This window comes from Euphorbia lathyris, chromosome 2, assembly GCF_963576675.1.
Source record: "Euphorbia lathyris chromosome 2, ddEupLath1.1, whole genome shotgun sequence".
Taxonomy (NCBI): Eukaryota; Viridiplantae; Streptophyta; class Magnoliopsida; order Malpighiales; family Euphorbiaceae; genus Euphorbia; species Euphorbia lathyris.
Window position 1 is genome coordinate 137,484,731 of NC_088911.1, and position 17,504 is coordinate 137,502,234.

The 17,504-nt window shown below is 32.4% G+C and overlaps 2 protein-coding genes across 2 annotated transcripts; one reads left to right on the forward strand and one right to left on the reverse strand.

Annotated features, from left to right (window-relative positions):
* Positions 1–5,342: 5,342 nt before the first annotated feature.
* On the forward strand, positions 5,343–6,792 carry LOC136217025 (glycine-rich cell wall structural protein-like). Its single transcript, XM_066003598.1, has 2 exons — positions 5,343–6,155; positions 6,402–6,792. Exons 1-2 carry the CDS (start codon positions 5,471–5,473, stop codon positions 6,647–6,649), a joined length of 933 nt encoding a protein of 310 aa, XP_065859670.1. The 5' UTR covers positions 5,343–5,470; the 3' UTR covers positions 6,650–6,792.
* Positions 6,793–6,930: 138 nt separating this feature from the next.
* On the reverse strand, positions 6,931–12,500 carry LOC136217027 (probable pectinesterase 67). Its single transcript, XM_066003599.1, has 5 exons — positions 12,222–12,500; positions 10,461–10,623; positions 8,828–9,034; positions 7,306–7,550; positions 6,931–7,213 (listed from the first exon to the last, which is right to left on the reverse strand). Exons 1-5 carry the CDS (start codon positions 12,488–12,490, stop codon positions 7,060–7,062), a joined length of 1,038 nt encoding a protein of 345 aa, XP_065859671.1. The 5' UTR covers positions 12,491–12,500; the 3' UTR covers positions 6,931–7,059.
* Between the last annotated feature and the right edge of the window lie 5,004 nt (positions 12,501–17,504).

Sequence of the window (17,504 nt, forward strand, 5' to 3'; positions counted from 1 at the left end):
TGATAGACAATAGATATTAGTTGTATTTTCGGTAAAAAGCAGCTATTTCTGAATTTTACCAAACAATTTTCATCTTCTACCTAGGTTCCGTTTGTTTCAACTGCTACTATTTGCTAATATAGATAAGTAGCGGATATTAGTTGATTTTTTTGTCTAAAAAGCAACTGTTTCGAATTTTTACCAAAGCTTTAGTGTCTATTTTCCGAGCTACCTTTTGCCTTTCAGTTTTAAATAAGAGATAAAAAGTGTTCCATAAAAAATAAGGGATAAGTTCAAATAAAACCCATTTGGTTTGATGTTTTGATGATATGATACCTGTGGTATTTTTTGGAGAAAAAATAACCCCGTGCTTGACACCGTTAGAAATTTTGGATTGATGTTGCAAAATTTGGCTATTAACGATCTCAAAATGAAAATTTTCAAGAGTTTAATAATATTTTAAACAAATTTAATTCTTCAATTTTTTAGGTTTGGAGTCATTTACGTGTTGTTTGGTAGGGAAAATAAAGTTAATGTTTAGAGAGAGAAAACTCAAAAAATGATGATTTTAAAAAAATAATAAATTTGGTTTTATAGTAAATATGATATTAAATAACTTTAATTTTTGAAAATTTTCACTTTGATGTCGTTATCGGCAAATTTGGTAAAGTCAACCCGAAATTACTAACGGTGTCAACCATAGGGTTACTTTTGCCCCCAAAGATAGCACATATACCAAATCGTCAAAACGTAAAACCACATAGTTTTATTGAATTTATCCCTAAAAATACAAAACAACTATTTTTAGAAAAAAAAATGCAATTAATATCTACTATCTATCGGCAATCATAAACACTAAACATTTAATAGCAAACGAACAAACATCAAACAATAACAAGAGCAAATAACAACTGAACCAAACCTCTTAGGTGATTTTTGGCCCAAAATAGTATCAATAGTTATTTCTCAATTCTGACCAAATAATCGGGTAAATTATTACCCATAGCCACTGAACTTTACTCTTACTTTTAATCGAACATTATGACTACTGAACTTTGCTCTTTATTAATATAATGACTTTTTTTTCATCGTTGACCAAGTCAAAATCACTATAACGATCTCAAAATGAAAAAAACTCAAAAATTAAAGTTGTTAACTACCACGTTTTTAATATCAGCTCCATTATCTCTCTTAACAAAATAATATATACAGTTAAACCTCGATAAATGAATATTCGATAAAGTAATAACCTCGATTATATAATAAATTCTTCCGGTCCCGACTTGGGCCAATGGACTAAAGTAATAACCTCGCTAAATGCATTAAGTAATAAAAAATATTTAAATCCTTAAAGGCTCAATGAAAATATAAAGTAATAATTATTAAATTATATATATATATATATATATTACCAAAACCTTTTAATCAATCAACTAGAAGTCATTTCTTCTGAAAAAATGCATCTATAGTTGATTGTTTTTTCTTTCCACCTAAACCAAAATGAACACCATTCTTAACTTTTTGTAGTTCAAACACAACTTCTGGTATATTTTGCTCATGTTGTAGTATAAGTAGTTGTTTAAGGTGACAATTGCTTGAAATGCCTCTTTTGACGATACATTTGCGACAACACAATTATCATCTGGCTCTGGATCATTTCCATCATCATTGTTCATTATTGACTGGATAATTTCTTCATCTGTAAGCGATTCCATAACTGCATCATTCTCGCTAGGATAGTTCAAAAGATGTTCGACTTCCATCACATTTCTATAGCATAAATTAGAAATGACATCACTTAATCATTGGATATCTTCATCTAATTGACCAACTTCTGGTTCAGGAATATTAGCATCTTCTGAACGAATATTGCAATTATTTGATTGATTTGTAATTATGCTAATGTGATAATTACAAATCAATTAAATAATATATTTCCTAAACAAGATAATTACATATCTAATGAATATTTATCGATAAATGAATAATTTATTGATAAATGAATAATTTATTCATTTATCGATAAATAAATAATCTCGCTTAATGAATATTTTTTTCCGGTCCTAAGGATATGCATTTATAGAGGTTTTACTGTAAATGAACTTAAAATCAAAAAATTCAGGAATTAAATATGCTTAAAATATAATTTGCATCAACTTTACAATGGATGATTATCTACTATTGGAATGCATCTCGCTCAATGATAAAAGAGGCCATAATGTTAGTAAAATACAAAATTGAAGGGTCATAATGTCCACTTTTGAAATTTAGGAACTATAACAAAAGTAAGAGCAAAGTTGAGGGGTCAAGAATGTAATTTAACCCCAAATAATTTGTATCCTTTATTTAGATTAAAACAATAAAATAAAGTTGCAACAACGACGACCAGAATTTGAACTAAAAGTTTAAGCTAATAGTTAATGTCTATAATAACTTTTATTATAATCTTTGATACAACCCCGCATGCTAATTAGGCTTCCTAGACTTGAAGGGTTTACGACATAGACCCACTTTAGAATGTGTTGAAATTTTATTAATTTGAACCCTTGATTCCTTTGGTTTAAGACATTCTAATACTATATTAAGTAATCATTCGAACCAAAAGTATAAACTGATAATTAATACTCAATAATAAATTTTATTATAATCTCCGACACACTACACGAGCATTTAACTAATAGGGAAAAAACTTTGTAGTTTCATGCATTTATAAATAGAGGAATGTAATGTTTTTTTTATTGTAAAAGAAATTATGTGTTTAGCACGGTTAGCAAAATAAAGAATTTGATTAACAATGTTAGTCTATACTGACATGTATATTGACTTCATTGACGTTACGTTACGTTGAGTGTTAGTTTATTGATTTATTAACTTTGTCGATGTGACATATTGGCCTATTTGACAAATATAGTTTAAAGTTTAGCGGTTAATTAACGGTTAGCATATTAATTTTTTGTTTGGCTGATTTTCACTAACTGATTGTATAATTTAGTTGATAAACCTGAATTGATTACTAGTATCTTATCATTACTTGATTTTGTAAAATAATAAATAAAAACATTGGTCTTTTATGACTATTTTTTTAATAATTCGCATTTAAATGATGCTTTAGTAATTAAGAAATATAATTTTGTACAAATGGATAAATTTATCAATAGGATTACAAATAAATTTTTCAAAATAAAATTCTATTAAATAAATAATAGAAATTTAACAATGTTTAAATGAAGAAACAAGTTAAAGTGTGAGATAAATTTAAGTTCAAGTCTAAAATAAAATTTAGGTTCGATACATCATATGCTCTTATACTTGTTTAAAAAGTTTGATTTACCCCTTGAATTTTCAAAGTATTTTAATAACCCTTAAACTTGCATGAAATATTTAGTTCGTCTCATAAACTTGCGTAAAATGTAATCAATTAATCACTCAGTTGCAAAAAAGTGAGCTGCATGTTGAATATATGTTGCATGCGTCTTAGAACGTTATTACATAATTCACAGAATAGATTCAAAAAAAGTTTTTACTTGTTCAACTAATAAAATTGCATACACCGACCTTGGTCGTTTTACTTTTTTTTTTTAAGACACGTGCAATACATGTTCGGCATTACTTTTTTTATAACTGATTGATTAATTGATTAAATTTTACGCAAGTTCAGGAGACTAATTGAATATTTTATATAAATTGAGAGAGCTATCGGGATATTTTGAAAGTTCAGAGACCAATCAATTTTTTTTGGATAAGTTAACGGGCAAATGATATATTAAGCCTAAAATTTATTTGGTTGACATAACTTTTAAATAAATGGAACATGACTTGAAACAAGTTGAAGTGTGAAATATAAGTATATAGGGACCAAAAAGTCTTTTAAAGGGTAAATTATGTTTATGACCCCTGAATTTTGTGGTTACTTTTATTATAGCACTTTGAAATTGAAGATTATGGTCCCTAAACTTTGTACTTTACTAAGATAATTGCTTTTTTTTTTTTTTTTTATCGTTGACCAAGTCAAAATGACTTATGAGGATTTCAAAATGGAAAAGTGCAAAAAATTAAAGTTGTTTAAAATCACATTTTCCATCAAATCACTATTCTTGCATTTCCAAATTACTATTTTTGAAACTTTCTCTCTCTAAACAATTACTTCATCTCTCTTAATCAAACAACAACTAAATGACCTCAAAATCAAAAAAATTTAAGAATTAAAGTTGATAAGAATATCATTTACATCAGCTGTACAAAAGTTATCTATTATTGGAGTAGTCATTTTGATCAACGTTAAAAGGGGTGATGATATTAGTAATGTACAAAGTACATAGATCAATATGTTCGATTTTAAAGTTCAGGAGCCATAATAAAAGTAAGTGAAAAATTGAGGGGTCATGGGTGTAATTTACCCAATATAAACTATTCAATCCCATATTAAAAAACTCATAATACCGGTTATTTCTAAATTTGCGATTTGAGCCTGATCTGTTCTCAACCCGCTTTTCATGAAACACAACTATTAGAAGTTTTGACTAGTCAAACCTCTAAAAATAATACAAATCTCTAATTTTACGTCAAAACTCTCTCAACCAAATAAGACTATTGAATTGTTCATTTTTGCTTGATATGTTATGTTAAGCAAAACTATGTTAGTGACGAGTGGAATCAAAAGATTTCATCACTAATAGTTGAATCACGCGATTAGCTTAGAATTTTGAATAATAGATAATCGTTCTATTAATAATATCAAAGCTACCTCCTTACAATCAAAACAAGTCTTTAAATAGTAAAATCTCAGAAAAGAAAAGAAAAGACAAAAGGAGAAAATACGAAAATGACGCCAAAACAATAAATTACGTTCTTGAAGATCTAAACGATGAAATTGACCAAAATGGCGCGTAGTTTATTAATGAGCAAACCCGAAAACCGAAACTAGGGTCCGAAAATGTCAAAAACCAAAATCTCAAATTTGACAGAAATTACGAAACTGTCATTACATCGAATCTTTCACACAAACTTACAAGCTAACTCTTCAATCACATCCGTTAATCAAATTCCTTATCTTACTAACGGTTTAAAACACAAGAAATAATAAAAATTTTATTTTTATTTTCACTAATCCCTAATTTACACTAATTAATTCTGAATTACTTACTTGAATTAGGGACAATTGCATGTGAAGTTTTGAGTCAGTTAGTTGAGCATGGGGTCTACTAATTTTAATGAAAAATCACCGCCCAAATATATAATCTTCCTAACTAAATTGAGTTGAATTTTTCAAAATTAATTAAATTATAAGCATGGGATATATAGTACTTATAAAATTCAGACTCCATGGATAAAAGATTAATTAATTCAACTATATTGACTTTGGTCTATTTCATTAATTAGTTTAATGGATTATTATGTATGTATGAATACTATAAATAACTGTCTTTGGCAGTATGATTGCAATTGAGTGAGCAAATTAATTGGGTTGCTCTTAATTGGGAAATTGAAAAAAATGGGAATGTTTTCTGATAAAAATGTGGTTGTTTTGGGCTTGGTGCTTGTGTTAGTTTTGGGATTAGTTGAATGTAGGAGAAATTTGGTGGATAATAAATTGGGGGTGGGGAAAGATGGGGAAATAGATACTATTGGAGGTGGTGGTGTTGGAGGAGGATTTGGTGGTGGTGCGGGAGGAGGAGGAGGAGTAGGTGGTGGTGTTGGAGGCGGAGGTGGTGCTGGTGGTGGTTTTGGAGGAGGTAAAGGAGGTGGTGGTGGTGCTGGAGGAGGAGTAGGAGGCGGAGGTGGTGCAGGAGGAGGCGTTGGAGGTGGAGGTGGTGCCGGTGGTGGTTTTGGAGGAGGTAAAGGGGGAGGAGTTGGAGGTGGTGCTGGAGGAGGAGTTGGAGGTGGTGGTGGTGCTGGAGGAGGAGTAGGAGGCGGAGGTGGTAAAGGTGGTGGAGTAGGAGGTGGTGTTGGAGGAGGAGTTGGAGGTGGTGGTGGTGCCGGAGGAGGAGTTGGAGGCGGAGGTGGTAAAGGTGGAGGAGTAGGAGGCGGTGCTGGAGGAGGAGTTGGAGGTGGAGGTGGTGCTGGAGGAGGAGTTGGAGGCGGAGGTGGTAAAGGTGGAGGATTAGGAGGCGGTGCTGGAGGTGGAGGAGGAGTTGGAGGCGGAGGTGGTGCTGGAGGAGGAGCTGGAGGCGGAAGTGGTGTTGGTGGTGGTATTGGAGGAGGCAAGGGTGGAGGAATAGGAGGTGGTGCTGGAGGAGGAGCTGGTGGCGGAGGTGGTATCGGAGGAGGCAAAGGTGGAGGAATAGGAGGTGGTGCTGGAGGAGGAGTTGGCGGTGGTGCAGGTGGTGGTATTGGAGGAGGCAAAGGTGGAGGAATAGGAGGCGGTGCAGGAGGTGGAGGTGGTGCAGGTGGTGGCATTGGAGGAGGCAAAGGTGGAGGAATAGGAGGTGGTGCTGGAGGAGGAGCAGGTGGTGGTATTGGAGGAGGAGGTGGTGTTGGCGGTGGTGCTGGAGGAGGAGGTGGTGCTGGAGGAGGAGCAGGTGGTGGTATTGGAGGGGGTAGTGGCGGAGGTGTAGGAGGCGGTGCTGGAGGAGGAGGTGGTGTAGGTGGTGGTGCAGGAGGAGGAGTTGGCGGAGGAGGTGGCTTTGGTGGTGGTGGTGGTTTTGGTGGAGGAATAGGCGGGAGAGTCTAACTTCAAACTTTACAAGTTATTATAATTAATACACATGCATAAACTGGAAACAGTTTTTCAATGTATCAATTTAAGTATTTAGAATAAAGCTAAATGTTATACTTCCCTTTTTTTCCATAAATACAAAACATTATACTATTTCATGGACAAAAAAAAATCATTTTTAGTAATAATAATAAACATAAAAATAAAATTAAAATAGTATATTCTGTTCAGGAATTAAATTTAAATAATAACCTAATAAAATTCAAGTATAATTTGTTTTTTTTTTCCACTTTCAATTAAATTTGAATAATTACATAATAAGATGGATTAATTAAGTAATAAATACAAACAATTTCATAGTTGCCATTATTACCAAATGGTACTTAATCAATTAAAGCATTTCAATGGCATCCAAAAAAATTGCTTCAAACCCAAACTGGAAGCCATTCTTTCCCATCAATGAAATCAATAGACATAAACTTTTCCGCTTCTTCCTCCGTAAGTTGTTTCGACCACTCCGCTCGTCCCCCCGTTATTGCTCCCGGTCCGTGATTCTTATACTCCGCTTGGAAAATATTCCTACATTACACGAAATTATACAATCAACTGTTTAGAGTAAAAAAAAACAAAAAAAAAATTAAAACAAAAAGGAGAACCAAACGGAAACGTACTCTGTGGTCCCGCTGTAACTCCAATTAGTCCATCCTAGTGGTGCAATGGTTTTGGAAAGGTAAACTTTGGCAAAAACAGTTCGGGAGAAAGCTCCTTTAGCTCTACCCAAATAAACACTACCAATTCCATAAACTTTTCCTTTCACAAAAACAAGTCCACTATCATCATCTGATTCCCTGTTGTGGGCTGTGATTGAACCTAGAATTTTCACCCTCATGTCTGCTATCACAAAGATTTCACATTTCTGCGAGAAAACCCGAAAAATTTAGAATACTCGTGAAGCATAAATGGTACTAATTCAATGAGTAAATAACAGCTGAATATTAAAATCAGGTTATAATGTCGAAAATCGGGTATGTTTTCATATGATTATCTATGATATAAATTTAAGAGAAATGATGATCGTTTCGGCTAAGTTGGGTTTTTTTCTTCTGTAAAATGTGTTGTCGTGTTAGGAATTATCATTCATAGTTTATGTTATATATTGGATATTTCATGTAAGGAATTAGAAATGGATGGGTATCAATTTTTACGGGGGATGATTGGTGTAGAGAAATAAAGATTTACTAATTACTTCGTTTTATTGGCTTCCCCGTAATGCGTTGGGCACGTGTAATTTATGGTAAATTGTTTAAAATGACAAATCGGTATAAAAAATTAACACGTATTGAAAAATAAGTGATAATTAGTGGTAGAGCGAGGGGCTGCACGGTGGGTCTATTGCACCCACACACAGCCACCAAATCCCCTAGGAGTAGTGATGGATCTAGGATACACTGATGAGAGTGCTTGTGGTGGTCTCTCATGATTTGTTAATACTAAATTTATGTTTGTTTTTTTAGTATTTTTACATAAAAAAAATTAGAACCCCCTACACGGTTTCCTGAAATGGTCGGCATTTTCTGGAGATCAGTGGGGTGTCCAAAGCCCCCTCTAGCTCCCCCAGACCCGTCCAGGTGTAGGAGAGATGGTTCCAAATGGGCCCTCCACCTGAAAAGAGAGTCTGAGGATGCTACAATTGCATCTACAGGCTCTCTTATCTGATTCCAACACCGTTTATTTGAGTAAAATAAATTCTATAACCCGAATTCAATCATCAATAGTAGAGACAGAGGATGCATGGTGGACCCCGTTCCAACTGTAGTCACCAGAATCCACCCGATGAAAGGTGATTCCAAGCCCCCCTCCATCAGGAAAGAGCGTCCGAGGATGCTAAAAATTGCACCTCGAGACCCTTTTCTCTGATCTCACCACTATTTATTTTAAGTAAATATAAGCCAAATTCAGTCAAGCATGTGATACACGGTGGACCCCATTTCACATGCGATCACCAGAATCCACCCGAGGAGTGGCAATTCTGGGTGTCCCACCATCAGGAAAGAGCGTCCAAGGATACTACAATTGCACCTCCAGACCCTCTTCTCTAATTCCACCACTATTTATTCTAATTCAAACGACTTCTTCTATGTGCCGAGTTAAAAGACCAAATTGATTGATCGATGGAACAGAAAGAAAACTTACATGAAACATGGACCTAGCACGTCCAAAAATGAAGTCAATGGAACCTTGAAAATAGCAAGTGTCGTAGTAATGCCTGCCTTTATAATCAAAAAGAGTATTATGAGTGCTATAAAATGCACAATGGTAAAATGCAACCTTGTCTGCACCCACAAATGCTGCCACTGACTGGTTTTGTGAGGTAAATGCCACCCCTGTTGGAGCCTCATTCTACATATACACAACACACAACAAAATTAGATCAATTCGGACTTTCGATTTCTCTTTCAGAGTCAATTCGGTCTTTCAATTTCACTTTCAGGGTCAATTTGGTCATTCATTTTGAGTTACGTTATGTAAAACGACGTATGTCCATATCAGAGGTTAATAAGTGTCAAAAAGTCAACATTCATATAATGATACGTACAGTGACGGATTCAGAATACACATATACACAACAAGTTAGATCAATTCAGTCTTTAAATTTCGCTTTCAAGGTCAATTCGGTCTTTCAATTTCCTTTTCGGGGTCGATTTAGTCCTTCATTTCGAGTTACATGGGTATAAAATGATGCATGTTCATATCAGAGGTTAATAAGTGTCAAAATGTCAACATTCATATAATGATATGTACACTGACGAATTCAGGATTCACTGTTGTGGTGGTTTCTCGTGATTTATGAGTGCTAAATTGATATTTTTTTGATTTGTTTTTACATAAAAACTTAAAGCATCGTAAACAGTTTTCATAGAAATTTTGGGATTTTTCGGCGATCAGTGGGTGCTCAATTCCTCTGAATCCACCCCTAGATACATAGTAATGGAACCAGAAACAAATACTTTGAATGAGTTAATAGATGAAGATATACTAAAAACTACATATATACATAAACAATTATTAGCTACCCCTATTGGAGCCTCATTCCGCATATATACATATACACAACAAAATTATATCAATTTGGTCTTTCAATTTCTCTTTCAGGGTCAATTTGGTCATTCATTTTGAGTTACGTTATATAAAACGACAAATCAGAGTTTAATAAGTGTCAAAAGGTCAGCATTCTTTAGTGATACGTAGTGGTGGAGTCAGAAACAAATACTTGAATGAGTCAATGGATGAAAATTTACTAAAAACTACGTACATACAGAAGCAATTAGCTAAATAACATCATTTCAAAACCTTATATATAATGGTAAAAAAGTATAAAATATCAATTTGGTCTTTCAATTTCGGTTTCGGGGTCAATTTTGTGCTTCATTTTGAGTTACGTTAGTATAAAACGGCAAATCAGAGTTTAATAGGTGTCAAAAGGTCAACATTCTTAAGTGATACGTAGTGGTGGAGCCAGAAACAAATACTCGAATGACTTAATGGATGAAAATATACGGAAAACTACATGTATACATAAGCAATTAGCTAAATAATATCATTTCGAAACATTATATATAAGGGTAAATAATTTATTAGTCGGTATTTTTTATGTAACACACTGCTTAATCACTGTATTTTAATAATACACTATTTAATCTTTATTTTTTTTTTCTATTCAACAGTTTAGTCCAGTATAGAGAGATTAAATTGTTTAATAATTCAAATACTTGAGGCACTAAACTGTTGAATAGAACAAAACTTAGAGGGTATAAGAAAAACGTACCTTGAAACTGATACCAAAAGCAACGAAATTGGGCGATTCAACGGAAAATGCTGCAGATTCTATATTATCATGGGAGCTCTCAGACCATGTAATGAATGTTCTTCCCTTTCCATTTCCTCTCAAGAAAATATAAGGCTTGCTTCTTGGAATGTGAATCTTTTCTCTGCAATATACACGATAATGTGATTTACAGAGATAATTTGCATGATATGATTATCGTTTTTGCTTCATTTATATAAATTACATTAACATTTATAACACGACAATCCCAATTTTATTGTTTTCATCGGTAATTTTGTAGAAAATAATTTTTGGGATTTGTTTTTGTTGCAATCATTGAAAAATGTTATTATCATGTGAAACGCCTGAGCAGTGAGTGGTACTAAATAATAACACGATTTCCATAAACAACCCAACTAATATATTTAATTTGATACGGTAATCCATTTTGACAGTTATAGAAAAATTCTTAATCCTACATTAGAATGTAATAATCTGATTTCGGGATGGGACGTCTAAGAAAAGAACGATCCTAAAGAATAGCAATAAGATAGAAATAAACTTAATCTCATATTAGAAATGAAAATGGATTAAGGTGCGTTTCAAATACATACAGACTTGCAATATCCAAAGAATGAGATTCGAGACAAAATGAACAATATTTTACATGGTACTGAATTACGTACTTCTGACACGATTTCCATAAAACACGACTCATTTGACACAACAATCATTTTTAATACATTTATATCATATATAATTATATTAAATATATATAGATAGACAACAACATGCAATCATGACATATTTTAAAACGTGTTTCAAATACTTATAAATGCGCTTTAAGCAATGAGACCCGAAGAACGACACTCAAAGCAAAGCAGGGAATATTTTAGATGGAATTCAATTACGTATAAAGGTGATAATTTCTGACACGATTTCCACAAACAATCCGTCTAGCATGACTTATTTGACATAATTATCATTTTTATTGAATCTAATAAATCACATGATACGATCATGACATATTTTACAAAAATGTGCTTCAAATAGTTAAAAACGCCCTTTTAGAGCTACGAGACCTGAAGAATGACACTCAAAGCAATGCGGACAATATTTTAGATAGAATTCAATTATGTAAGGATGACAATTTCTAACACAATTTCCACAAACAACCCGTCTAACACGACTCATTTGATATGATCATCATTTTTATTAAATCTAATGATACATAGTCATATAAAATACGTAAATCATATAACACTATTATGACACAAAAACCCGAATTCAGATGGAATTCACACAATTTCCACAAACAATCCGTCTAACGACTCATTTAACACGATCATCATTTGTATCGAATCTAATGATACATAATCATATGAAATACGCAAAAGCACATAAATGATTACGACACAAAAACCCAAATTTAGATGGATTCAATTATGTAAAGCCGTCAATTTCTGACACGATTTCCACAAACAACTCATCTTACACGACTCATTTGACACAATTATCATTTCTATCGAATCTAACAATACATAATCACAAGAAACACGTCAATCACATAACACGATGCTGACACAAAAACCCGAATTTAAATGGAATGCAATAACGTAAAACCGACAATTTCTAACACGATTTCCACAAACAACCCATCTAACACAACACGATTATCATTTTTATCGAATCTAACAATACATAATCACATAAATCACATAACACGATTACAAAACGAAACCCGAAAACCCGAATAATTACCTGTAAACTCCTTTCCTGACATGAATGATAACCCATTTAGAATTATTCTCAGGAACAGAATCAATAGCATCTTGAATCTTGGTGAATTCTCCATCTCCATTGAAATCGACTTTAATCGTTCGATTTGTCCCTATTTTTTGTGTCAATAAAGGGGAATCTATAACTGTCTCCGCACTCAACCCATCAACGCCGCCGGAAAAAAACACAACGGCGACGAAAATGGCCGCTAATGCCACCGGAAAAGCTGAAGAGGCAGATGACAAATTCATGTTTTTTTTATTTTTATTTTTTTCAATTTTTTTTTAAAGACACAAAATTATAATATATATAATTAATTGCTTTCGGTGAAATCTAGGTTCATGAGGCTCATGGAGGAAAAGAACAGAGAAAATTAAGAATAATTATAAGATTTATTATGGGTAAAAAAAGCTTTGGAGATTTTCTTTTTTAGGGGGATTTTTTAACTAACACTTGTGTGGTTAATGTGATTTTATGTTTTTATTTTTATTTTTATTGTTGTAAATATGAAGAAAAATGAATTAAACATGTATGTGTTTATTTGGGAAAGTATATTTATGAGCCTGAATTAGAATACTTTTAATTAATTAGACTATAAATGATCTCAACCGTTCATAAGTGGTTGATTGTTTAGCTCGATAAAAATTTTGATCATATTTATTTCGATTTATAAACGAACCGAGTTTGAATGCGACAAAACTTGGATCGAAAGCCACCTGACGAGGCAGGAGCGGGAGGTATTTTTCGCAACTATCGAGGCTTTTCTAAAAGTTGTTTTGCTTTTTCTATCTTTCATTCTTTTGTTTATATAGCTGAATTGAGAGCCACTATTTTCGCAATTGAACTTGCTTAGGAGAAAAGTTGGCATCAACTTTGGTTTGAGTCAGACTCAATGTACGTAGTTAATCTGCTTAGGCATCGTTCCATGGATGTTCCTTGGAGTATTAGACAATAGTGGTTGCATTGTCTCAGCATGTGCTTTAGGATGAACATTCTTTTTTCACACATCTTTAGGGAAAGAAATAGAGTTGCTGATGCATTGGCAAAGTTTGAAGTCTCTTCCTCAGTGATCAATTGGTGGCTTTCAGCTCCTGTTTTTTTGCCACATGTTTATCAATGATGACATTTGTAGTATTTCACACTTGCGTTTTTCTTGACTTTTCCTATCTTTTCTCCTCCCACTTCTTTTTGTTTGTTCTCCTTCATCTTCTCTTGTTAAAACACTCACTTTTTTCTTTTATTAATATATTACGGGTTTGACAGTTCTTGGGCCATGGGTGCTCACCCCGCCCAAGTTCTGTCTCGTCCCAATTTCTATAAAAAAAAGCTTGGCTCGAAAGCTCGTGAGTAGGTTCGATTATAAGTTCATGAACAAGCTAATGAGCAAATTCGATTATAATGTTCATGAATACGCTTGGTTCGATTGTTTTTTTAGGGATAAGGTCCAAAATACTCCTAACGTTTACACGTAGGAGCAATTTTACCCTTAACATTTAAAATGTGCAATTTTTCACTTAATGTTGGCAGCCAAGAGTACTTTTAACCCTAATGTTGACATGTTGTGTAAATTGGAGAAATTATTCATCAAATTGTCTTTCTTGTCATGAAGCTTGTCATCTATACTTCACATGTGCACCATTTTATTACTCATTAGTAATAGATCACAAACATATATTTAAACGTGATTTTTTTTTAAATATACTATATTTTGTACGAGTTGGAAATAAAAATCAAATATTTCGCCGAATTTAAAAATATTAATCTCCAATTCAATTATTAAATCACAAAAAATATAATTTTTTTTTAGATATAACTTACGTGCAATTGGTTGAAGAATAACGAACAAAATATATGCGTTTATAATACTGTCTGAAATTGACCCAACTTGCCAACGTTAGCGGTAAAATTTCTCTTGGCTACCAAAGTTAGGGGTAAAATTGCACTATTTTAGATGTTAAGGGTAAAATTGCTCCTAGATGTAAATATTAGGGGTATTTTTATACTTTATCCCTTTTTTAATAGTAATATTTTTGTAAATGGGGAAATGTAAAACAACATAGTTCTGCGGTAAATTTTAGTTTTGTAGATTTCAAAACTATGTAGTTTTGTGTTAAGGAAATTTCAAATCAATATAATTAATGAATATAATTAATGAATTATTCGTGAACGAAGTTCATGAACTACATTAACGAACTGGTCGCGAGCAAAACTCGTTAACAAGATCACGAACAACTTAAGAGCAGCTCACGAATAGAAGGTTGAGTTCGAGTTCATCAATTTTCTAACGATCTTGACCAGATCAAAGCTTAATTCGGCTCGATTATGGCCCGCCTTTAATATTACGGTCCAATAAACCTTACTTTTTTTATAAGAATCTTCATTTTTACATACCTAGCTAGTTCAAATCAATAAAAATCAGTTAAAAACTTAACGAATGGATGGTATGATTTAAGTTTAATTATATTATTGATAGAGATTATGAACAATACCTATTTTCAGGTCATCACTTTGTTAGTTTTTTCAATGTTTTTTTTTAATTTGGATTTAATGTTATAATAATATGAAGTTTAAGGATTTTTTTTATCACTAAATAAAGTTTGAAGACCTTAATATTAATAATGGGTAAATTACCACCTTGGCCCTGGATAGTTTCAGTCCTCCTGTCTCAATTTTTTTTTATCGGGGTGTTGAATTAGCCTCCAAGATGGCCAATTAAGTGTTAGCTTTGTTCAAAATCCAAAATTTTAATATTATGGGCCTATTAGGTACTCCTTAAATCCAAATTTCTAATTTTTTAGCCTTGTTAGCATTTCTAATTCAAAATTTCTAATTTTTTAGTCTGTTAAGTCTTCCTAAATTCAAATTTCTATTTTTTTTTTTGCCTGTTAGACCCTCCTTAAATCCAAAATATTAATTTTTTGGCCTAATAGACACTCTCAAATCAAAATTTTTAATTTTTTTTACCTGTTCGGCCATCTCTAGATCCAATTTTTTTTTTTAATGTTAGGAATCTTAAACAAAATCTAGCTTAATTTTGAGAAATTGTACATTAATATTTAAAAGTTGGTTCTTGGCCACTCAAATTATAACACGCATATATACAAAAAAAAAAAAAATTGAGCAAGTTTGATTTAGCAAAAAAATCTTTTTTTTTACTAATGTACGTGTAAAATCGGCCCCCAACCAAGTAATTCTATATTCACCACTACCACCAAATGGAGTGAAGCCAACTTGAGTCGAGAATAGGGTGAAGTGAGACTGATTTGGGAAAACCGGTCACAACGAAATAACCACCCCTCCAAAGCTTTTCCATCAAAGCGTGGAAAATCGACCTTAGTGAATCTTGTAGCTAGCTGGTAAGGTTGGGTCTCTAGTAGAGAGGAGCTACGAAATTACTGATTTTCCGCCTTTCAATTTCAGTTTCGCATCTAATACGCAACTTATCAATGAAATTATTGATTTTCCGCTCAAATTTGTTATCTCGTCCGGGACCTATAAATATTACGATAAATGTGATTGACACGATAACCCATTTTAGGTGAAAAATGTCATTATCTAACAACACTAATCTTATTATCTAACCAACCTAACAAAGCAAGCTCAATATATAAATGCACAATTGAGAGTTGAATTTGATCAATTGCTAAAATAAACATACTAATTGAAATATTTACAAATATTAAGGGCCCATTTAGATATTTGATGTTTGTTGTTCCCGTTTGTTGGTTCATGTTTCTGTTTGTCTTTGGAAAAGACTGCTTTTCCAAAAAGCTGAGATTTCTTGCTTTTGTAAAAAGCTATTTTTCAGCTGTAAAAGGCAAACAATAGGTATTTCACCAAACACCTCAAACTCTGCCTTTTAAAATGAAAACGCAAACAGAAGGTGAAAAGTAGGCAACCAAACACCCCCTAAGTTCACTAATGCAATGCGTGTGCATACAAGTAGTTGTTATAAGAGATAAGGTGCAAAAATATCCATAATGTTTACATCTAGGAGCAATTTTACATTTAACGTCTAAAATGATACAATTTTACCCTTAAAGTTGGCAGTCAAGAGCAATTTTACCCATAATGTTGGTAAGTTTGGTCAATTTCAGACATTATTATACAACATACAAATTCTGTTCCTTATTCTACACCAATTGTATATCCATTGTTTAAAAGAAAACATTTCATACGTTTTGGGTCAGGAGCAATTTTATCCCTAACGTCTAAAATTGTGCAATTTTACCCCTAATGTTAGAAGGCAAGAGCAATTTTACCCCTAACATTGATAAATTGGGCCAATTTAAGAAGTAATTCATCAAACTGTTTTCTCGGTCACGAATTTTTTCATTTACACTTCACATGTGCGTCATTTTATCAGTAACAAATCACAACATATGTTGGGATGTGAAAAAAAAATTTAAAAATATACTGTCTTTTGTACGAATTGGACAAAAAAAAATTCAAAAAATTCACCGAATTTATAAATATTAATCTCCAATTCTAATATTAAATTATAAAAAACATGAAATCCTTTTTTTAGAACGAATTGATATGCAATTGGTAGAGAATAATGAACAAAAATATTTGTGTTTTATAATAGTGTCTGAAATTGGTCCAAATTATCAACGTTAGGGGTAAAATTGCTCTTGGTTACCATCGTTAGGGGTAAAATTGCACTATTTTAGATGTTAGGGGTAAAATTGCTCCTGACCCAAAATTCTATTATTTCTTGCCTTAATTGTCAAATTTTGTTAAATAACAAATTACAATATATAAGAAAATCTAAATTAACTTAAATTACAACATAATCCAATTTTATTATTTCTTAATTCTTACCTTAATTGTAGAATTTTTTCTAATTTATTATTTCTTACCGTAATTGTCGAATTTTATTATTTTTGCCTTATTTTAGGGAATAGGCTGAATTTGAAAAAGAAAAAGAAAAAGGAAAATTGAGGAATTGTGGAAAATTCCTATGTTTTCTTTTCTTATTCACTTTCAATTTTCGTAAATAATTTACTTCTTATATATTTTTTTTTATCTAACACATCGTGTTTTATCATTGTATTTTATTAATACATTATTTTGTAATAATTTGGTCTCTTTTAGAGAGACTAAATTATTTTATAATTCAAATATTTGAGAGACTAAATTGTTGCCTAAATAATCTATTTTAAAATATAAGGACTAAATAGTATATTTGGTAAAATATAGGAACTAATAAATTATTTACCCTATATATCTAACTAACTAGCTGTAGGCTCGTGCAAAGCACGA